Source organism: Nyctereutes procyonoides, unplaced genomic scaffold, assembly GCF_905146905.1.
Source record: "Nyctereutes procyonoides isolate TBG_1078 unplaced genomic scaffold, NYPRO_anot_genome, whole genome shotgun sequence".
Taxonomy (NCBI): Eukaryota; Metazoa; Chordata; class Mammalia; order Carnivora; family Canidae; genus Nyctereutes; species Nyctereutes procyonoides.
The window spans coordinates 38409528-38433983 of NW_026575131.1; the positions used below are offsets into that span (position 1 = coordinate 38409528).

A 24456-nucleotide genomic window follows, 5' to 3' on the forward strand; every position below is an offset into this window, starting at 1 on the left:
TTCAATGAAACAGAGATGCAAATGAAAATCTGGTGGTGGCCTGTCATCTCAAAATCCAACTACAAAGTTCCACTGTCACATAAAGTTTAGAACGGTTGTTGTTAAGTGATTATGGGAAGGAGTAAGTATGTGCAAAAATGTTAGAAATAAAGGATGTCAGTGAGGGCGCTTTGCTGTCCCCCTTCCCATGCTTTTAAAGAAAGCATCTTCTTTAAGCAGTGCACAAAGCTTGAAGGTATGCAGTGGCCTCCGTGTCAATGCATCCAAACCAGTGCTAAAAATCTTCAGCCCATGAAGTGGTGAAGGGAGAAGTGTTTACTATAAATAGTTACTGGTAGAGAAAAGCTAACCTTCTTAGTGTCAGCTTTGCCATGAATAATACACTAGCAGAATTAAGTTAAAGGGAACATTTATTTAGTATTGCAATTGTGTAGCATTTGGTTGAGAAATTATTGTTCTTATATTTTAAAAGTCAAAGATTTTTACTACCAAAAATTCTAAAGGTAAAAATTCTAGAGACACCTGGGTGGCTCAGCGGTTGAGCGCCTGCCTTCGGCCCAGGGCATGATCCTGGAGTCCCAGGATGGAGTCCCGCATTGGGCTCCCTGAGTGGAGCTTGCCTCTCTCTGTGTGTGTCTCTCATGAAATATTTTAAAAAAAAATTCTAATAACAACTATTTCATTACTGTTTGAGATTTATTTTTGTAACACAGAAGTTTATCCTATGACTGTGATATTCCATTTAAAGGCTAAGGCTCATATTGATCTTAATTAACATTTGGCCATTGAGCACTTGGTACTACTGCCAGGCTGATAATGCTAAATGTAGTTTCAGGTATGAATCCAGAGGTTCTTTCTGAAGGGAAGTCTGGGATGTTTATTATTTGTTAGGCTGCCGTGAGCTCTTGGGGTGTGGAGGGCTTACTGTTTATTTCTTTATCTAATCCTTAGAAGTTCTTTCAAAGACTGGAAAGGAATCTATCTGAGACAAGGAACAAAGTAAACACAGTGGGTCATCAGGGCTCCCTTTCAGGGTCTCTCTAATTTCCTTAACTTACTCTTTTTTTTTAATAATAAATTTATTTTTATTGGTGTTCAATTTGCCAACATACAGAATAACACCCAGTGCTCATCCCGTCAAGTGTCCCCCTGAGTGCCCGTCACCCATTCACCCCCACCCCCCGCCCTCCTCCCCTTCCACCACCCCTAGTTCGTTTCCCAGAGTTAGGAGTCTTTATGTTCTGTCTCCCTTTCTGATATTTCCCACACATTTCTTCTCCCTTCCCTTATATTCCCTTTCACTATTATTTATATTCCCCAAATGAATGAGGACATATACTGTTTGTCCTTCTCCGATTGACTTACTTCACTCAGCACAATACCCTCCAGTTCCATCCACATTGAAGCAAATGGTGGGTATTTGTCATTTCTAATGGCTGAGTAATATTCCATTGTAAACATGAACCACATATTCTTTATCCATTCATCTTTCGATGGACACCGAGGCTCCTTCCACAGTTTGGCTGTTGTGGACATTGCTGCTAGAAACATCGGGGTGCAGGTGTCCCGGCGTTTCATTGCATCTGTATCTTTGGGGTAAATCCCCAACAGTGCAATTGCTGGGTCATAGGGCAGGTCTATTTTTAACTCTTTGAGGAACCTCCACACAGTTTTCCAGAGTGGCTGCACCAGTTCACATTCCCATCAACAGTGTAAGAGGGTTCCCTTTTCTCCGCATCCTCTCCAACATTTGTGGGTTCCTGCCTTGTTAATTTTCCCCATTCTCACTGGTGTGAGGTGGTATCTCATTGTGGTTTTGATTTGTATTTCTCTGATGGCCAGTGATGCGGAGCATTTTCTCATGTGCATTTTGGCCATGTGTAGTATCTGTTCTTATCAGTTTAATATCTGATACGTCCTCTATCCTTAACTTACTCTTATCCCTTTGGGCTATACCCTTCACTCTTGTTCCCCCTCCTTTCCTTCTGCTTTCCCAACCTGCTAGAAGTGTGGCAGGCCCTACCCTTGGCAGCTGTAGACTTGTGAGCCTGGAAATTGCTCTGCAGGCCATCCCATGGGCATGGCCCAGGCTGTGGGTTCCTAGGGATAAATCATGAGTGAGGCAGTAGGCCTACATCTTGGCTGCGTTATCTAACATAGTTCCTCAAATACTCTGCATTTTTAGGGCCACAGGCTTCTTGCATGATGGCTGATAAAACCAATCCTTTGGTTACAACTTGATAACACCCTGGAAAGGAGGAAAGGTGATTCTGACTCTCATCCCAAAGTGATTTACCTGAGAAAGAAAACAGGCGGCTATCCACAGTTCTGGCGATGGACTGTAGCTTCACCACATCCATTGACTGTCCAATGTGCACAGTGCTGGGCATGCTCCCTAGAGTCCCTCTGACAAACTCTGCCACCTCCTGCACGGTGAACATCTGCAGCAGCTCATCAAAGATGGTTGGGAAGGAATTAAGGAGTGCAGCCTGCAGAGGCAAGTGAGGCTGTGGTTAGCACAGAGTAAGGTGTCTAACTCATGTGATCAGACAATCATACCCAGGGGTGAGAGGCTGAAAATGCATTGCAGCACCCCTGCCTCATGGAGGCTCCTCCAGGGCCTTTAACTCCACACATCCCCTACAGCACTCTTGGGGCATGGAACACAGGAGCAGAAAGGAAACTAAAACAAGAAAATTTGCCGGGGCCCAGGCCATTTGAAGCTTTCATAACTTGCCAATACATTTGCTGGCAGGAGAAGGGAATATAAAAAGAAATCAGCTCAATATGGTTTAATAGCCATAGCTGTTTTGCTCACAAAATGGATTTAAACTTTTTGTCTGTCTCTATGGTCAAACTCTCAACTTTCTAATTTTGGTCTCAAATTCAAGCCGGGAATTGCTCAAAGAAAATACGGTGGAGAGAGCTGAGCACCACCAAGCAGCATGAGCTGAGCTCTGCTCACAGCCCTGTAGCCAGCAATCTAGCTCTGAAAACTGAACCATTTTCCCAGGATAGGGACATTGACTTGAATACATAAAATCTGACGACTTTGTAAATCATGTCCTTCATGTGATGTTTGGCAGTGGCAAGTATAAATCCACAAGGTTGGAGAATGTGTGGATTTAGTCAGCTGTGAACTCTTGAAGACTGGGGGTGATGCTGGCATACAGTCTGGCAACCTAGGTGGCCCAGACAGGAGTGTTTGTATTTGGAGATTTCTCTTCACGTATCTCAGCTCTGGTAGACCCATGAAGTGGCCTCTTCAGGACAATCTGATAATAGTTCCAGAGCCTTTCAGAGGCAGTGTAGTATAGGAAAAAGAAAACGGGTATTAGAATTAGACAGACATGAGTTCAAATCTCAGCTTTACTACATATCTGTCACATAATCTTGGGGAGTTACTGCCTATTTCTCTGTTTTTCTCATCTATAAAATGAGAATGATGCTATCACTTATCTCCTGGTATTGGCATGAAAAAAGATTAAGTGCATTAAGTTAGTTTCCAGCAGAGTGCCCAGCACCTCATTGGTCTTTGATAAATACTGGTTCTCCTTCTTCTATGTGGAAGCAACACAAAAGAGGCTTTCCTACCTCTCAGTCCTCTTACACAATTAACTCAGAATCCACAAAGGGGAATGGAGTGTCACTGTGAGATCAGAAGGTGAGGGTGCATTCCTCTCACGTGGCAGGTAGTTATGGGGAGTGGGGTGGGGCTGCTTTCCTTAACTGCTTCAGCAGGCAGTAGATACTTGCTTACAGTAAGTGAAAATTTATGCCATGGGGAAACAGGCTGGTTATCATACTGTAGTCTGTATTCAGGCCAGACCTAAGGACAGAACTTAGATGAATTCTATCTACAGATTTATAACTCCTTGGGATATCAAAGAGATTGTTTTTTTGCAGCAATTAGAACAAGCACAAAAACCTATTATCATAAGCAGTTAGATACAAAAGACAAAGTGGGAAAAACAGGCCTTTCATAATCCACAACAAACCGTAAATGTTTTCTTAAATGGTGAGCTTTTCTATACTTATGCACTGGGACAGAAGGACATTGGCATCCTAACATCTAGTAGTCAAAGAAAAGACATATAATCTGACTGAAAACACAGACTTGCTGAGAATTCTGAAACTCATGAAACATGAGCCTGACACCAAAGAAGCAGGTCTAAGCTGAGACTAGATCTGAACTCTCCTGATGTGATAGGAACATGCCACTGAGTACAAGGCATTGCTAAGTTCTGAGAAAGCATATCTGCCTTGCTCTGCTAGCTATCTCTGAGCACCTCATATCTCTGTGTGCTGAGGGGAAAAGTAGGTGTCCTGGGCCCTTCTTGGTTTGAACAGATGGGCAAGAGGACAGATAGGAGGAGGAGGATGCGTTGTGTGGGGTGTTTCACAAGGGAGGCCATGGAATGACCTTTTCTTATAGAGACACTAGAAACCTTAGGGAATTCCCACTCTTTTATAAAGTCTAGCTTGCAGTTGCTCACATGTTCTTTGGTCCAAGGGGCTTAAAGGCAATTGGCATCAGGGGCAACCTATGGTCAAGTGGAAAACAAAAAGCAGACTATTCTAATCTTAAAGGAGGCATTTAAACATACATTTGCACTCATGACAGTCCTGGTAGCAACTGAATGAATGGACGGGAGAGTGATCATTGCTGATAGGTTTTGAGTAATAATTGGCTTCAAAAAAAATCAAAGAAATGCATCTATTAGATAAAATTCTGACATTTATTTATAAGAGAAAATAACCCCCTTGTGATAGGGTATGTAATAAACAATATCCTTGATCCTTTCTAGGGTGAGGCTCCCTGGAAAAGGTAACAATTTAGCTGACTGGAGACTTGTAATATAAGGAAGCAAATTTTCTTCCCACACTGATATTTCTAATAAAATTTAATCTTAATTCTTAACTGAAGTTTTCTAGTTATGTCTGCCTATTTTACTCTTAACTTCTGGAATGGATAAGTACTAATCTAAAGTTTATTTTTTTAAGTTTCTTTAAATTAATAGAGTGACTAGGAAACAAAATTCTCTATACATTCTGACCATTCCCTCTAAATAAGATGTTCATAAATGACAAATATTATGGTAACTAAATAAATGTGGTGCAAAGAGGGCTTCTGAGAATAAGTTGTGCTTCTTCTCTACCATAAAGCCACTGGGCTGTTTTTTATTTGGCAGCTGGGGCAGAACTGGCTTTGAAGTAAAAGTAGCGTTTTGTTCTATTAGGTATTTCCTTGCAAATCACCTCTCACCCAAACCCCAGGAGTCTGGCAGGGCTTCTGCAACTCTAGAAGCCAGAGGACAAAGAAACAAACAGGGAAGGCAGACAAGAACTCAGCAGCAAAACATCCCTGCAGCTCAAAGACCTGAGTGAAAAGAAGTGTTTCCGAGTTTCTGCTGTCCAGACTGAGCACAAAGCGGATGGACTGGAAAAGTTCTTGGATGCTGGACCGGAACTGCTCCTCCTCCATCCCACAGGTGGCTCGGGAATACAGGATCCTTGACTGAACAATAAACTTGAAAAGGTACTCCAGGGCCTGGAGAGGATAGAGAGGTATTACAGATGGCCAGAACTAACACAGTAGGGCATCAAGGGCAAAGTAACAGTAAATTCTACACCAAAATCAGGTGATGGACAATTTCAACTGTGGAGACAAGCACTTTTTTTTTTTTAAGTTTTCCTCAAAAGTCCAAATGGGCACTGAACAGAAGCTGACTTCTTACAGAGAGAATCACCATATTGTTTCACAACTCTTTTTGTGGTTCTGGAAATGAGACTGTTATGGGAGCAGTTGAATTCAAGAACATACAGGATCAAAAGAAAATTAAGTTTCTTTGCATTTTTTTTTCAGGTTTGGAAATAGGAGGCTTCAAAAGCAATGATTTAACTTCTCTTGAATTTGTTCCAAGAAGGAATTAAGGAGACTTCTGCACCTTTGAGATATAGCTAGGGCCTGATACAGTGCCAGCCTTCTCACTGGGGATCAAGTCTAGAGAAAGCTTACCCCAGGTTGCACAGCCCCAGGCAGAACTGACACATTCACTCTCTATCCTCTTCCAAACCAGGACACATTCCATACCCAATTTTTGACCACTGCAGAAGATGAAGCTCTCATAACATGTTTTAGGAGCAGACTCTCACTCTGAGGAGTCCCTGCAGCTTGGGCCATGCTTATGAGCACAGTAATTATCTTTTAAAAGAACAGATTGAAAATCTAAGACTATGCATTCTCATCAAAGAAATGCCACAGATTTTCCAGTTACTGGAAAGGCAGAGACACTAGAGAAACTTATCCAAGAATGAAACAAATGGAGTTCAGCTACTTAAAATATATAGTAGGAAATAATTCTTAAGCTACCTTTCATGACCTACGCATATATAAGGTTTGGCAAAACAAACAAACAAACAAAAAAACAAAACAAAAAAAACCACTTTGTTTTGTGGCCCAGATAGAATTCAATTGGCATTGCAGAATGGCTAGGTCAGAAAAATGCATCTTCCAAACCTTGTACCAGTAGAAAAAAGTTACAGTGTGTGGCCTTATCAGCATAAATGCTACAGCCTCTGTTTCTGTAGCCTTTTAATGGTGGTCTGGAAAGAACCAGGAAAATCTGTGCTACATACTCTAATTTTAAAAAGAAAAAATGACCATTTTTTCTTCTTTCAGTTTGAAACAGCTAACAGAAGAAAAGTATTGAATGGCTTGAAACATCCACTAGTTTCACAGTAAAAGACAGAACTAAACAGCAGAATTTCTTGCACTTCCTGAGCATGAGTGGTGGAGCCTATGAGATTTATGTAAAGTTCTAGGGTGCTCCTAACCCTGTGTGGAGACAATGGACACTTAAACTGTGGGTGAAGAGGTTGCTCTGTCAAATTCTACTTAAGTTAATAAACCTGAAGGGAAAAGCGATCCTAAGAATTATTATAACCCTCTATCACAAGAAGATCCACTGTGCCTGCTCTTTCCTGATGCCTGGAGGACCTGATGCAGCTCAGCAGTGAAAAGTGTGCTATCTTTTTAGAATGTTGCCATATACCATCCTCAAACCCACCAAAGATATCTCCTACAGGCCATTCACAAGGGAACAAACAACCGAGTAAGAAAATAAAGGACTCTTTATTTTCACTTTCCTTAGTGGTCAAACTTTCTTAGAAAGGTCATGACTTTGAAAGTGAAAGGAAGACATGGGGTATGGGTGGCAACATGTATTGAATCAAGAGTAATGAAGAACAGGTTTCCTGGTCCACACTTTATCACACCGAAAGGAGAGTTGCCAGACCAGAACTATGTGTATACCATGAAGGATGAAAAGAGGATTGGATATGGACTTACTGATTTAGTCAAGAGGATTTATCAACTAAAATTTGATGAAGGGGGGGATCCTTGGGTGGCTCAGAAGTTTAGCGCCTGCCTTTGGCCCAAGGAATGATCCTGGAGGCCTGGGATCGAGTCCCACATGGGGCTCCCTGTGTAGAGCCTGCTTCTCCCTCTGCTTATGTCTCTGCCTCTCTCTCTGCATCTCTCATGAATAAATGGACTTTTTTAAAAAAAATTTGATGAAGCGGAAATGACCTGATAAAACCTTAATATGGTATAGATTAGTATGAGATGCCAGTCAAACAAGCTTGAAATGATGAGAATAAATATGAAAGTACCTCAAAAAAGTGCTCCCCCAAAGGGAACTCCTCTTTCTCTTCACCCAAACCTGATATCCTGAAGTACATCTCCTGAGGTAACCCTGAGATCAAACTAGCTGATCTAGCTAGACTCCTTGGAACCAGCCTCAGTTTTTCCCTTCTGTTACCTCTCACATCAAATTTATCATTTGAAATCCCTTGCTTTGGTCATTATCAGCCACTTTTTGGTTGCTTGAAAACTCAAGCTTCCCAGGGTTTTGTTTTTGTTTTTGTTTGTTTTTTGTTTTGTTTTGAGAGCAGAGAGAGAAACTTAAGCAGTCTCCATGCAGGAAGCTTAACCAACTAAGCCACCCAGGCACCCCCTAAAGAGGGTTTTAAACATGCTGTTTCCTGTTTGGAATGCTCATCCTCCTACTCTGAACATTGATTTAAGCCCAGAGGTTACCTCCTCAGAGAAGCTTTCCCTAAAATCTGTCTGAAGTAAACCTTCCTCTCCAGCTAGTCTATCCTATGATCCTGTTTATTCCCTTCATAGTATTCATCAAGTTTTTTTTCACGGACTTTGTGTATTTATCTGTGTTACATGTCTGTCTCTCCTCCACTTGAATGGAAGTGCTATGAAGGCCTAGTCTTTTCTGCTTGGGCCCCTGCTGAATCCCCAGCGACGACTACAGTGTTTGACACATGGCAGGTATCAAGCAACACTGAGTGACTGGATGACTGAATGAATGATTCTTAGGAGAACAACTTCTGTGTTTGCTTCAGTATCCTGAGCAATTAATTTTGAGACTCACATAGAATATCTTGCATTTAACTCAATTTTTATCCCCTCAAATATCTATGAGGCATCTGACAGGTACTGGGTTAAGAGAAGAACAGAACTCAGGTCCTGCCCCCACATCAAACTCAGAACACTGCTCTACATCTGTGCTTCATGCATGCTTCACTGGGAATGTTTTCTTCAAGGGGAAAGGCTTGTCTTACTCCTCTTTGCATCCTAACACCCACGATAGATGCTGACTGCTTTGTAGATATGTATTATTTGAAGGAGCACAGAAATAATACTTGTGGCCTTAGAGTTTTACAGAATGTAAAGAGAAGAGGCAAGGGAACACAGACCTATGACTCTGTCTCTTCAGTCTGATGATGCTTGGGGAAACACCTGTCTCACCTGTTACCATGTGGATAAGAACAGCAAAATCACAGGCCCAGTAGTACTTAGAGGAGATGATGTGAAATTAAAACAGGACAGAGAAAAAACAGAACTTTGTTGCCCTTCTTTTATTGCTAACTGGAAAGGGTGGGAAATACATAGTTAAAAAGCAAATGAAAAAAAAAGTAACTCAAGAACAAGAAAACATAGGGGCCAAAAGGGAGAAAGCACGGACTCGCTGTGAGTTCCCAGAGGATATGGTGGCTTTCTTTAAATAGCTATCTGGAGAACTGTTGAGCAAAAGAGGGATCAATAGTCTCATAGGTGGTTCATTACAGTAGAAGCAGTACCATAAAAAGAAGTTACCAGAAAGTTAACTTGCAATGAGGATTTCAGTACCCTGAAAACTGGAGCTGCCCAGAAATGCAAAGGGCTGCCTTATCATGGAACCTGTCCATAGAGGGGCACTGCCAGGGGTTACCCTGGGTTCCTCCAAAGGTCAAGGTTTTAAGATTATCTTCTTCTCAACATATCCATAGATAGTGCATCCACACTTAGGTCTTTTTATTTAAAACAATTCTACAATGTTTAGTTACCACTGAACAAGGGAAATTGTTGGAAGATCAGTTCTAATCAATGTTGCCATCAATATTTAGAAGGAGATATGATGCTTTGGCCAGCAGAAGCAGAGATGGATGCTGTTGGCAAAAACTAGGTAGGCAGGATGGCCAGAAGCTACATGGACATCATCCATCCTGCCTGCCTTAAGATAACATTATCTAGAATAAAGATCTTCTGGGGCAAAACCAAGGTGAGGAAAGGGGAGTTATGTGGTCAACAGCATTCCTGAAAGCACACTAGTGTACTAGGATGTCTGATTGTCCTGCACACTATAAACCATTGAGATTACTGACAAACAACTGCAGGGGTGGTCCCTTTATGTACAGTGAGCTTAGTACATTACCCGCATGGCTTCCTGAATATGGTCCTGTCGAATCAGTTCTGCTGAGCAGTCCATGTACCACTTCAAACAGCGGATGAGCTCCCTGGGAAAGAGAACAGTTCCAGAAACCCCACTTTAATTCAAAAGCAATGCAGCTTGAAATTTTTGCAGCCCAGAATTAGCCACACAGGAATAATATCCTGCTGATGAGCCAGAATGTAATGATGGATCCATTAGGCTGTGGAATCTCCAGATCATCTGAGACCAGACAACATATCTCACTCAGACAGCATACTTCCTCCACAGAGGTGCTACATTTTAATTAGCAATTATAATCATTCTTTCTCACTCTCCTTGACACACATTTATTCTTTGATTATAAGAAAGTTACCCCAAATCCCGGATTTTACATGTATTTTTATTTTGTCTAAAATTGCTATGTCTCCAGAACATACAACAATTACTAGTAAATAGTAGACACAGATAAAGGTATACAGTCCTGTATGCTCCTCCTTGCTTCACCTTTATCCTATATATTTTATTTCCTTAGGCCCAAATAACCTGAGTGAAAGGAGATGACAAGATCAGAAGGCCTGCTCCTTTATGTGGCAATAGAGCACAGAAGTCAAATACAGGCCTTGGTCAGACAGCAGGGTTCACATCTGTGGCCTATCAATTTCTAGCTCTGTATTCTTGGGCAAGTTATTTGATCTCTTTGTGCCATTTTCTTTATTTAAAACACAGAGAAATCAATAGTACACTTCAAAGTTATTGTGAATACTAATGAGATGATGATGCTTAAAGCACAGCATAGTGTCTGCCCTACAGAGTGACATCAAAGCACCAGAGTACCAGTAACTCCACAGTCTTGTTACCTTGGGTTTTACTTATATTTACAAAACTTGTGGTAATTCCACAGAAGAAAGTGATGGCTTTTTAAAAAATTGCTTCAATGGTTTTAAATAACCTGTTTCCCATGTTAACTATTTATATCTTTTATCAACTTTTTATTTCTTTGACATTTATTTGTGGGTGCTATATTTACCTATTTACGTTTCTCATGAAAAAAGCAAGACTTACTTTTAGTAGCTTTGCCATCATTTCCTAGAAGGAAAAGTATGACAAGTATGTAGTAAACTATGGTTTAAAATGTCAGCTCAAAGACCATATATAGCTAATACCCTACTCAACAGTGAAAGAAAGTTGTTTCTCTAAGATTAGGAATTAGGCAAGGATGCCTGCTTTTGCCATTTCTATTCAACATAGTACTGGAAGAACAACAGTTAAGCAAGAAAAAGTAATAAAAGGCATCCAAACTGGAAAGGGAGAAACAAAGTTATCTTTGCAGCTGACTTGGTGTTATATATAGAAAAAAACTGAAGATTCCACAAAAAACCTTTTAGAACTAATAAATGAATTCAGCAAAATTACAGGATATAAAATTAATATACAAAAGTCCTTTGCATTTCTATACACTTACAATGAGCACTTCAAAAAAGGAAAAAGGAAATTATGGGAAAAAAATCCATTTATAGTAGCATCAAAAAGAATAAACTACTTAGGACCAACTTAACCAAAGAGGTGAAAGACTTGTAGAATTGTACTTTGAAAACTATAAAATGTTGAGAGAAATTAAAGAAGATATTAATAAATGGAAAGACATTCATGTTCATTGATTGAAAGACTAAATACTATTAATATGTCAACACGACCCAAAATGATCTACAGATGCAACACAATCTGTATCAAAATCCCAATAGCAATTTTTGCAGAAATAAAAAAATTCATTCTGAAGTTCATATGGAATCTCAAGGGTCCCCAAATAGCCAAAACAATCTTGAAAAAGAACAAAGTTAGAGGACTCATATTTCCTGATTTCAGAACTTACTATAGAGCTACAGTAACCAAAACAGCATGATACTGGCATAAAGACAGGCATACACATCAATAGAATAAATAGCCCAGAAATAACTCCTCACAGAGACAGTCAAATGATTTTCAACAAGGGTGCTAAGACCATCCAATGGGGAAAGGATCGTCTTTTCAACAATTATATTAGGAAAACTAGATATCTATGTACAAAAGAATGAAGCTGGATTCTTATGTAACACAATAAACAAAAATTAACTCAAAGTGGGTCAAAGACCTAAATGTAAGATCTAAAACTATAAATTAAATTTGTAGACAAAAACATAGGGGAAAAGCTTTATGACATTAGATTTAGCAATGATTTCTTGGGCGTATCATCAAAAGCACAGGAAACAGAAGAAAAAATAGATAAACTGGACTACATCAAAATTGAAAACTTTTGTACATCAAAAGATACAACAAAACCAAGAGAAAGAAATGCAATGGGAGAAAATATTTACAAACTGTGTACCTGACAAGGGGTTAATACTTAGATTACATAAAGAATTCCTACAACTCAACTATAAAAAACCAACCTGCTTAAGAACTGGGCAAAGGACTTGAATAAATTTTTTCTCCAAAGAAGATACACAATAAATACATGAAGAGATGCTAAGCAACATTAATCATTAGAGAAATGCAAATTAAAATCACAATGATATACTACTTCACACCAATTAAGGGTGTTTACTATAAAACCCCCACTCTTCCCAAAAAACCCAATAGAAAATAACAAGTCTGGGCTTGAGGATGTGGAGAAACTGGAACCCGTGAACACTGTTAGTGGGTATGTAAAAATGTGTGGCCACTGTGGAAACTAGTATGGTCGTTCCTAAAAATTAAAAAAGTAGAACTATCTAACTAACAAACTCATGATCCCACTCCTGGTATATGTCCAAAAGAAATGAAAGCAGGGTCTTGAAGATATATTTGTATACCCATGTTCACAGCAGCATTATTCACAACTAAAAGGCAAGAGCAACCCAAGTTATTTATCAATGGATAAGTGGATAAACAAAATGTGGTATATATGCACAATAGAACATTATTCAGACTTTAAAAGGAAGGAAATTCTGACACATGCTACAACATGAATGAACCTTGAAGACAGTGTAGTAAGTGAAATAAGCCAGATACGAATAGGTAAGTATTGTATTATTCAATTGACATGATGTATCCAGAATAGGCACATTCAGAGATAGAAAATATAATGGTGGCTGCCCAGGGGCAGGGGGAGAGGTGATGGAGAGTTAATATTTAATTGGTACAGAGTTTCAGTTTTGGAAGATGAAAAAAGTTCTGGAGATGGCTGTTGTACAACAATGTGAACATACTCAATGTCACTAAGCTATATACTTTAAAATAGTTATTTTATATTCTATGTGCACTATGTACACTTAAAAATAGAATATTTTATAGTATATATATTTTACCACAATTAGAAAAAAATTAATTTAAAAAAAGGTCAGCTGAATGAATGGTGGTTGTCACTGAGCTTTTTTTAAGCTTGTCCTTCTATCCAAACACAAGTCCTAATGCTAAATGAACTTACTTGTATGCCAGGGCTCCAGCAAAGTGCTTCTGGATGTATGTGTCCATTACAGGCCGGAAGTGGAAATACTTAATGTCTCTGAGCAGGTTGATGATGAATACCTGGAGGACATGAAGGGTACCAGGGTTCACTGAAGGCCTTGGACTTCTCTCCAGCAGAAAACAGAACTCATGTTTCTCTAAAGAATGACAAACTGTCGGTATTTTCTCTAGTGTTCCCCATGGGAATGTAAGATTTCTATTCTGGGTCTGTATTTCTGTCTTGTCTCTTCTATTCCTATGGCCCCCAATCTCTGAATTCAGACTTGGGGCTTATCTGTCTGTTCTAGTGTTACTATAAGTCTCTCTCTTCTCAATAATGTTGGGTGGTGCAATACAGATTAGGAAAAAGCAAAACAGTACCTATGTAAGGTGGCATAAATACTAAGGTGTCTCAAAAAACTTAGAAAAGAGAGGGAAAAAAATTTTTTTTCCTCTGATCTAGCTCAGCCTATGAGAGGCTGTGATCTTCAGAAATGGGGCTGGCAGGCCAGGAGAGCAAGGAAGAAGAAAAGTCAAAGGGGCAAGCTATGCAAGAGTCATTTTAACTCACACTTCTTCTCATCTATCAAGTAGACTTAGAGTATGTGGTTCCCTTTGAATGGACAGCACTTCTATGGAACTGGATATATTAAGCTAAATGCACAGAACATTCAAATCACTGCCCATTCTCACTAAGCAACCTTTGGAGACTCCAGTTTCCAAACAACTGCACACAGGGAGACAGTGTGATGCTCAGACCAGAGCAGGTGAGTCTCTGCTTTTCTTGGTGGTTATATCCTCCTGTGTAGGTGAAAGAACAAGCCATCTGGTTTCCTATCTTAGTCTCTGAGCATTCTGTTTTTATAGGTCTCTATTTCAGAGGTTAGGCAGCTCTGCAAAAATGATGAGACTGAGTATCCGAACTGCAAAGTTGAGGCATGGACCAGACCAGGCTCAATTCTTCAGATCCGATACTGTAGGGATCTGCCTGGTAAGTTGTTTGGGTGGTCTTCCTTAGGTGACACTTTTCAACTAGAAACTTCTGTATCTTGTGTTGACTCATTCTATAAATTGTTTCCCTTGGATTTTTAAAAACATTTGACAGAAATAATTAATAAGAATGAAAGTCAGGAAGGAGGGATCCCTGGGTGGCGCAGCGGTTTGGCGCCTGGCTTTGGCCCAGGGCGCAATCCTGGAGACCCAGGATCGAATCCCACGTCAGGCTCCCGGTGCATGGAGCCTGCTTCTCCCTCCGCCTGTGTCTCTGCCTCTCTCTCTCTCTGTATGACTATCATAAATAAATAAAAAAAAATTAAAAAAAAAAGAAAGAAAGTCAGGAAGGATGAGAACTTACCAAAGACTGAAACACCAACAGGCCATATTTCTCTGTATTATCATCCAAAATCACAAAGAGTGTATCTAAGATGTCTTGCAGAAACTGTAACATAAAAATCAGGGGGCTCAAGTGTTAGGACCTAGTACACATAGTCAAACTTCCATACACCAATGAATTTATCTTCCAATAAACAAACTCAAAAATCTCCCAAAATCTCAAATCACTGTTTAAAAATAAATGAGTATCCTAACGTCTACCTAGCTAAAGGATAACTAGGTGGACTCAGGGTGTTTGCATACAGCCCAAAGGTCCTGAGAGAGATTTTCAGAGGCTCTTTCTCCTGGGTAAGTGCTAAACTTCTAAGAGCAGTTACCTAAAAAACACAGGACATCCATGTAGATTATAATTTTTTTTATAAATTAATTTTTTATTGGTGTTCAATTTACCAACATACAGAATAACACCCAGTGCTTATCCCGTCAAGTGTCCCCCTCAGTGCCCGTCACCCACTCACCCCCACCCCCCGCCCTCCTCCCCTTCCACCACCCTAGTTTGTTTTCCAGAGTTAGGAGTCTTTATGTTCTGTCTCCCTTTCTGATATTTCCCACACATTTCCTCTCCCTTCCCTTATATTTCCTTTCACTATTATTTATATTCCCCAAATGAATGAGAACATACACTGTCCTTCTTCGATTGACTTACTTCACTCAGCATAATACCCTCCAGTTCCATCCACGTTGAAGCAAATGGTGGGTATTTGTCGTTTCTAATGGCTGAGTAATATTCCATTGTTAGATTATAATTTTGAAACAAAGACAATTGTAAGTGATTCTGATGCCAAATTAATTTTGAGAAAAAGAGCTCACTTTCCCAGGACCCCAGAGAGTGCAGGAGTTCCTTACTCTCTACTGTAGCCTAACTCGATAGAGGACACTTGTACAAGGGTGTGGCAAGTAGGCCTTAAGTACAGAAACCATGTTTTGGTCTAGAAATCAGTATTCTGGGAGAAGAGAAGAAGCTGCTGATGAGGGCTATCAACAAGGGTAAAAGATCTGGAAGCACCATTTTGGTTTTGTTTTATTTCTAACATATGCCTTTTTCTTTCTGAGATGCAAAATCCATGGAAAGGATGAATACTCACGGATATTGGCAGTCTTTAAAAGTCAAATCTAACATTCTGTCAGTCAAAAGGCAATTGAATGATACTATGTTTACAGTTTATTTTATAGCAATGTCTAATGTGGTAGGTGTGGATGGGGGTGCTGATGGGCAGGACTGGCCACAGGATAATGATTGTTGATCATCTAGGTGATAGGTACACATAGGGTTCTTTATACTATTTTACTTTTGTGTATGCTTGAAATATTCTAAAAAAAAGTCAAAAAAATTTTTTTTAATTCTAGCAGATTCTTTTCATCCTCTTCTGGTGGCTTGAAATCAATTATTGATGCTAAAACCAGATATGCTGATAGGATATTCTCTTATCAGGAATAAAACAACTCAGCCTTAAAAAGATTACAGAGTTTTTAAATACATTTTTGTTTACTAATTAATATTTTTAATATTTAGAAGAAAAAATGCCCTGAAGATAAACTGATTTTTAGTTTCAAAAACTAGTATTAGCAGGAGCACCTGGGTGGCTTAGTTGATTAAGTGCTCAACTTTTTTTTTTTAAAGATTTTATTTATTTGAGAGAGAGAGTAGAGAGAGAGAGAGAGAGAGAGAGAGCATGAGCAAGGAAGGGCAGAAGGAGAGATAGAAGCAGGCTCCCCACTGAGTAGGGAGCCTTGGGGCTTGATTCCAGGACCCTAGGATCATGACCTAAGTTGAAGGCAGACGCTCAACCATCTGAGCCACCCAGGTGCCCCTAAACACCCAACTCTTGATTTCAACTCAGGTCATGATCTCAGCGTCATGATCTCAGGGTTGTAAGACTGAGCCCAAGTCAGGCTCTGTGCTGGGCGTGGAGCCTGCTTAAGATTCTCTCCTTTCCTCCCTCCTTCCCTCTCTCCCTTCCTCTCTAAACAAAACAAAACTAGTATTAGCTTGTTTAAGAGTTCTTTGTCTCTGCCTCTCTCTCTCTCTCTCTCTCTCTCTCTGTGACTATCATAAATAAAAAAAAAGTTTTTAAAAATCGATGATACTATGATTAATTGACAAAAACAAAATTCAGACAAGACTTTATAAAAATACACAGACTTTAAAACTGTTTCTCATTGGGAGACATCATGTATGTTACTGAGTCAATGGAGCTGTAAAATTAAAGTTTTGGCAGGATATCTGTGTTGATTTGGTAATTACAATGACAGAACTAAGAATGCTCATTGATGGACAAGGTGCCTTCTGAGATTTAGTCTCTATCCTACATTCCACTGCTCTTGCTGATCATCAAAAGCACCTCCATTTTCCTCAGCAGAGTTCAGTCCATCGTGTAGAATCCACCTGCAGGCCTTACAGCATCAGGAGGTACTTCGGGGTTTTCTTGTGCTAAAACCAGGTGGGCAAACACTTTGTACAATGCAGAGAAGCCCTATGGAAGACAACTGAGGACTGGTAGTATTGTTGTCAGCCTGCTCAGGTCATTAGATGGGAAATGTCACAAGAGAAAGAGTTGAGGAGAGAGAAAGCAGTTGAGGCAGGGAGTAGGGAAGGATCCCTGGTATAGACTGAGAGACTGGGCAAAATCAGCAGCTCTAGGTTAATGGAGAGTATTTTGAGTTCTCCTATATAATCAAATGAGCAGAGTCAGAAAAGACTTCAGGCTAGGTTTGTGGTAAAAGGGTTACAAATAAGGAAAATGAGAGAGACCTAAAGAAGGGAGAGGAGACAACACAAAGCACTGGGTGTGTTTCTGAGAGGATGGTTTGACCACTACCCTCTAATTATTGTTTTGCTTTCTAGGGAGAAAAATGAGTCAGAAAATAGAATTTATAACCTAAATATAGTTTCTAAGAGGTATGAGCCCAATGTGATACCTCTAAAAAGGGAAGCTAACAACAGTAACAAAAAGGAAAAACAACTTTATTTCTACTCATCTGATTATATTTCAAGAAGTGGTCTTAGAGGGGTACTGGTAGAAATCAAGGGGAAGTAAAGACCTTCTGCCCAGCTTCTTGCTCAGGCAGCATGTATGAATTTCAGAAAGCCATACCTTAACAATTTCTTCCCCACTGACATGCCGCAGTCGCCCTAGGATGTCCATGATCCGGTCTGGAAAAGCCTTCCATTTCAGCAGAGCGAGGAGGTCCACTAAAAAGCAAGTGCAAAAGATGGTGAACACTGGCTATACCAAGGGCAAGCAAAACCCAGTCTCTCCCTGCCAAGGACAGGCGGAATCTAGAGGAAGAGAAATAGCCACAAGCATTAAAACAAATCTCTTTAGTGCTGATGTTAAGGCCAAAGGCACATCCGTGAAGTCTAGAGGTATACTCCAGAGCTGCTAAAACCACGGGAAATCTTAAAGGCTGTTATTGCCAAGTGGTTCCTCCAACTTCAGGTGAAAAGAATGCCCTCACTGTGGCATGAAAAAGCAATGAATTTCTGTCTCCCTTAGTATGCATCAGCAGTATGAAACCAGCCACTGAGGACAGGGAGGGCAGTACCCTGCAGATCCCATCACCTACCATTCTGGGTGAGTTTGGTGGAGGAGAGCTGCGTGGAAATGAAGAAAGACTCTTTGGTGCTGCGCTGGAAGATGAGGCTGGAGGGGATGTTAGGGCAGCCATTGTAGTCCTCTTTGCAGCAGGGCAAGCCCAGGTACAGAGCATGGTTGTTAAAGGTACTATTCTCATCACACTACAGGCAAAGGTAGAGAACAAAGAATGTTTTCTGAACCATGCCATGTTTAAAAATCAGGTTGCAGGAGATTTTTTGATGTTGATGTTTGCTCTCATCTTCCTGAGACTAGATCTTGGGCCTCAGGTCCCCTTAGAAGAGTGATTTCTGTTTGGAAACTCCCCAGAATGGCTCACATGCCTTTTAAAGAGAACATGTTGGGGCAGGTGGCTTCCACCTGGTGTGCAGGCAACTTTGGGTGGCAGCTGTGTTGCAACAGCTGACAGAACCATGATCTCAAATGGCAGGTCTCTGAATGTTTGAGCCAAGGCCACAATGGCACAGAGGAGTTGGTAACAGACTTCTATTACTTGTGAAGTGGGAGGTGGGAAACAAAGGGACTGCTGACATTACTTGTGGAAGGAAGGTCACTGTGGCTGGAAAACAAAAGCCTGTCCACAGTTGTCCTGCTGTCATCCACCAGGGCATTACCTTGGATCCTTTGTCCTGCCCACTGAAAACCACCTAGCTGAGAACTAGGTGTGAGAGTTGTCTCAGGGGTGTGAGGGTTGAGGTAAAAGACAGCCAGGCTCCATACCTTGTACACATAGAGCTCATGGATGTCATCTGAGAGAGTGGTGCCATCATCCCGCATCAGGGGTGAGAATGCAAAGCCAAAGAGTTTCTTTTCCCCTTTGTCCTTTGCTGCAACCAGAGCTAAGTGTTAGTTATTTTTACCCCTCACACTGCTTTTTAACAGAAATTACCCTGGTGCTTATCACCTACATTCTTTACTTTTTCTTCCCTTGCTTTCATTAATTAGGTAGCTACCTGACTGCAGGACTGATGTACTGGACTGAATTTCCATTTATATCCCAAGGTACACAGGCTACCTAGACCCAAATAGAAACTAGATTGCTGGGCTTGATAAACCAGAGGCTCTTTAAGAAGCAGTTTAATATGTAGAAAGGAAATACCCAAAGGAGAATGACACTGGTAATTATTCAGTGTCTCGGTCAGACACTAGGAAGGGCCAGTACCAGGTGCCACGGTTTGAATAACCATCTCAACAACAGCCTCTGATGACAGCCCATCCCTGAGGACCCATTTATTTGGAACTCCTCATTTTCTTGTCCCAATAATAAGAACCCTCTGAATTCTCTTTCTGAGGAAAGAGCTCTGAGACAATAGAACATTCATATCCTCCAAGGAATGTGGAGAGAAGTCTCACTCACTGGAACAATGTCTGAACTCGAAGCGCAGGTGGGAGCCCCGGAACCGGTCAATGGGGATGGGCAATTTGATAATTTCTCCCCAGCGAGGACTATTACTGTGGTAGAGGACAAAGGAGTGGTAGGAACTCCTATTTGGCTCTCCTGAACCCAAGCTTATGCAATCCTGAAAGAGAGAAGCAAAATAAAGTGTCATCCTCCCAGAGGAAGACCCTGGATTTCTCTGTGGCACTAGAACACTTTCTTCTTTGTCCAGGTCTTATTTTCCCACCAGGCCAAATCTACAAGATGAGAAAATTCATTTGACTTAAATTAAATACTTTTGGAAACAACTGTGTAGATGGCATAAAGAATCAGCAGTCAACAATGCTCCTTCTTTTCCTTGGGGTGGAAGTAACCACACACACAAATCAATAAGCTGAAGAAGGTACCTAAACCACTAAGAAAGGCTCTTCATCCTCATTAAGAAAGGAAGCAAGGAGTCCACAGGAGAAATCAGCCATACATGCACTTCACCTGATCAGAAAATTAATTAATATATAAAGTGAAAAGACCTTGTTTTCTAATCTTCCTTACCCCAATGTTGCACTGGCATTTTAGGTTGCCCTTGGCTGACTGTCCTTGGATATAGATAAGGCAGACCAGATTTAACTTGGCCCCGTTTCCGAATATTGCCATGAAGATGTAGTCCCATATTCCTGGAAGACAGGCAGTTGCAGGCAACACTATCAGGAGCAGCTCCCTATCTGCACATGGGTGGTATGAGTAGCTGACAGCTCTGCTGACCTTGGCATTATCCATGCAAACAATGAAACAAAGGATGTGCCTTAGGCCTTGAGGTAGGTTTTTTTAATTTTTTTTTTTTTTTTTTTAGTAATCTCTACACCCAACATGGGGCTTGACCCAAGATCCTGAGATCATGAGTCAAATGCTCTTCCAACTGAGCCAGCCAGGCACTCTTCTTTTAAATTTATTTCCTTGAGGTGAGTTTTTAAAATGAAACAGAAATCATTGTTTCTATCACCAATTAAACATTCTCCTCTATTTCTTTCCAGTTTGGAAAGAAACTTTCCAGATGATTTTGACTACTTTTACCTTTTTTCTTCCACAAAATGTGGATGATCATTCCTGTTCTGCCTACTTCACAAGGCTATTGTCAACATACAGGAGTAAGATCTGTAAAAGAGTAATGTGCCTTCTATCAAGTACTATGCAAATGATGCCTTGTTGTTTGTCAGGGACTTCCCCATGACATACCAACCATGGAAAAACAACATTCCAGGACTTCACTTTGAATGAAGAATGACAGAAAATATACTTGCACTTTATATTGGCATTGGTTGGAAATAATCTTTTAGAGCCTGACTCTGCTATTCCTTGTCATATTACTTGGTACCAGCAAATGAGTGCCTAAGTCCCACAATTGACCAAAGAGCAAATGTAGCTTTATTAGCTTAAGGAACAAAAAGAGTGGGACCTAACAACAGTTACCAAAAGTAGGCAGCTTGATGCTAGACAGAATGGCATAAAGAGGAACATGTAGGACAGAACTAGAGGGAACAGGTCTAAATTGGAGCAGGAAGGATTGAGGTAAGACACAAGGAAGAGTTTCTAAACAGGTTGTCTGATACTGGAAGTCATTATCAAAGCATACTGTAGAGTTTCCTTGAAGAAAAGAAAAGGCAGAGAAGAATGCATATGCAGTGATGTGAGTGCAGTCTGCATGAAGAGAATGGGTCTTTGGACAAAGTCCATAGACTTGCTAGAATTATTACAGGATAAGCCTCCATTCCAAACTGACTGGCAAATCTTACCTTCAGTATTTCGCCATCTGCGTAAAGCACATACATGGTCACTTCAATATTCTTTTGTACACTCTTTCCCCCTCTCTCGAAATCTCCCTTCTCCAAGGTTAGGTACAGGTCATTGCGGATATCGCCTACAGGGAAAGAAATGCCATTTCTTCACAACCACAGAAGCCATACTGCCCCTTGTGTATGGACCAGGCTAGCATTTGGGTCCTCCAGGGTTCAGGTGGGTGCTCAGGGCATTGCAGGCTTGGTTAATAAGAGTGGACAGTCTACCCATATCAGTGCAGCAGTACTCAGGTTGGTTAGTTGGACATGTGTGCTCTAAGTCTGGATTCTAAAGGTGTTCACCACACCTTGTCCAGGGTGGGAAAAGGTGGGGTGGAGAATCTTTTCCTTTATCATAGATGACTGCTCAGTCTCTCAACCCTCTAGGAGAATAGCTGAAATCTAAGCCTTCCAAAGGGGAAAGACTTTAGAATATAAAGGAATAACACCTATTTTTATCATGTCTATATGCTTTAACTACTAATCCCTCCTCCTTTCCCTCCAAAATAAATTAAAAAGTAGCTCCCTTTTTATGGGTTTTCTTTTTTCGACTCGTAACCCTTCTGAGTCTTCCTTTTTTAAAAATTTACTTAAATTCAATTAGCCAACACAGAGTACATCATTAGTTTCAGATGTAGTGTTTAATAATTCATTAGTTATGTACAGAGGATACACTAGTTTTTCCTTCTGGAGGCTTAGATCCAAATCCTGTCCCTTGAAGAGTGCCAGACCCAGGTCCCTGGGCTGTCATTTTTTTTCTTCTTTGTGTTGCAAGTGCTCTGGGAACAGGTGACTCCAGAGTCACAGGTGCTAAAGCACTGGGGTGACAATCTGTTGTTGCTCTCCCTGCTACCCTGTGCTCTGACTCCTGCCCACTTTGGCAATATCTGTTGCTAAAGACTGTTCAGGAGAAGCTCAAACTGCAAACTGAAATGACCTAAGAAGTGACCATATCTGCCTTTTTTAGGGGAATGGGATTGTCTGTTCAGATATAAGAAGAGCTCATTTGCCTGCTCTAAGCTTCTAAATTTGTAACATGACCAGTTTTATTCACATATTCTAAAGGGCTTTTGAATTTCAGAAAAAAAATGTAGTAAAGTCTCTGGGAAAAAATCTTTGAAGAAAAAATGGCAAAGGAAAACACACAAGGCCAAAGTGAAGATGTGTTAGTCTGAAGAATTCAATTGAGAGGTGATGGAATGATTAACTTGCAAAGCAAGTCAATTCAGAGTATTTTTTTCTACCTCAGTTCTTAGCAAACCTGGCATATCTAAAAATGTTTATTACTTGGAATCACAATGGCATACAGGTATTGTTTTTGGTTAGCAAGTGTCTTTCTGGTACATGATGATGGCTCCTTTTCCGTACAGACCACCTCTCTGATTGTGGAAGTGTCTCAATGTCTCTTATGAATGAAACATGACAGACTAGGACTGGCATATACCTGGGTTTTGAGTTCTTCATGACCAGACATTCTATTCTTCAGGTCATCTTACTATACCAGGAACGCAGCCATAGTTATTTGGTTGCATAATGAAGCTCTTAAAATATTTCCGCTCTAGTGGAGAAGAGCAGCCCATAAGAAGCAATTAATTATTCTCTGACAGCCCAGAGAACTTTCTCTAATATGTGAAAAACATCATGTTTCCCAAATAGCCCTGAGGCTACCATGAAGGGAAAGGAAAATACATTCTGGAAATCACATACAAATACAACTAACTGCTGGATAGGTAGGACACCCTAGAGGGTGTCTCTCCTTTGCAGTTTACACAGACTTCTCCCCTGGGGTGAGGAGAGCCTCTACTTTGAATTCTCCTGAGTCTGCACTTTAATCTGCCTCCTTTGGGCATCTCTGCTTGGGCCTTCCTAGTATATCATGAAAACAGCACTCAGGTGTGCAGGAAGGGTAGGAAAGGAAAACAGAAGGGAAATTCAAATCCATCAGTTTGCTACTATATGGGCAGAAGCTGAGTAAAACCAGTACTGAAAGTAAAAATCAAAATTAAATGGGAACTTTACTGTAGGTTATTGCTATTATAATGGGATAAATAAGAGTTGGTTATACCTTGAATTTTTAATAACCAAAACATACATTTTAGAACTTTCTTTTGATGTCTTTTAGTTACACATTAGCCTTTCTATGGAATTTAAGTAATTATTAAAATTCTAGGCTGTTTTGGCACAAAGTAAATAGTTCGGAGAATTTTAATATCTAATCTAAAGAATAGGTGCTTTGTTTAACTACTACCCTTTTTTTTCCTGAAGATTTTATTTATTTATTCATGAGAGACACACAGAGAGAGAGAGAGAGAGAGAGAGAGAGAGAAAGGCAGAGACACAGCAAGCCCCATGCAGGGAGCCTGATGTGGGACTCGATCCCGGTACTCCAGGATTACACCCTGGGCCAAAGGCAGGTGCTAAACCTCTGAGCCACCCAGGCAACCAGCACTCTCTAGAAATTATTCAAGATAATACACATGACTTGTAAAAGTAGATACTAGCTCTTGGTAATAGTATTCTAGCTTGTACAAACATTTTAAATTTCTGTGACTCTATACAAAAGTTAGCTATAAATAAATGTGTCCTTCAAATGAAACATTTAAATGTTTCCTAACAATATGTGATATAGAATACTCATGCAAAAGAAAGTATTATCTTGGAGACTGATGACAGAATTTGGTCTGTGTTGATTTTATAGGGTGAGCCCATGGTTGCTGGGCAGCTCCTCCAAGGCATTTTAAATCAAAATGTCAATTTCATAGGAAAGAGCTGAGCTAGATATTCCTACAGTTTTCATTCTTTTTAAATTTTCTAGAATGCCTTTAGTGGTATCTTGCTGAGAAAATTTATCAATAGAAGTAAACATACCCTCTGAGTTACAGACTGAAGCAGCTTGATTTCATCAGATTTTTTGCTGCTCTTTATTTGGAGAACAGACTTGCCTAAGACTGGGGCTATTCTCAGCAGAATGGATATTAGCCTGCTTTATGGGTTGCAATTTTGCAAATTATGGCCTCAATTTCAAG

At 40.3% G+C, this 24456-nt stretch overlaps 1 protein-coding gene across 2 annotated transcripts in view; it reads right to left on the reverse strand.

The window, feature by feature from the left end:
* The window catches only part of DOCK3 (dedicator of cytokinesis 3), a 505777-nt gene that overhangs the window by 70559 nt on the left and 410762 nt on the right, over positions 1-24456 (reverse strand). For both annotated transcript variants that reach the window (XM_055343227.1, XM_055343226.1), the window contains exons 15-24: positions 21389-21513; positions 19578-19740; positions 18941-19047; positions 18192-18363; positions 17720-17817; positions 14587-14670; positions 13213-13313; positions 9774-9855; positions 5381-5551; positions 2297-2489 (exon numbers count right to left, since the gene is read on the reverse strand). In XM_055343227.1, the coding sequence (XP_055199202.1) occupies positions 2297-2489; positions 5381-5551; positions 9774-9855; positions 13213-13313; positions 14587-14670; positions 17720-17817; positions 18192-18363; positions 18941-19047; positions 19578-19740; positions 21389-21513 (1296 nt within the window). The remainder of the gene's footprint in view (positions 1-2296; positions 2490-5380; positions 5552-9773; positions 9856-13212; positions 13314-14586; positions 14671-17719; positions 17818-18191; positions 18364-18940; positions 19048-19577; positions 19741-21388; positions 21514-24456) is intronic.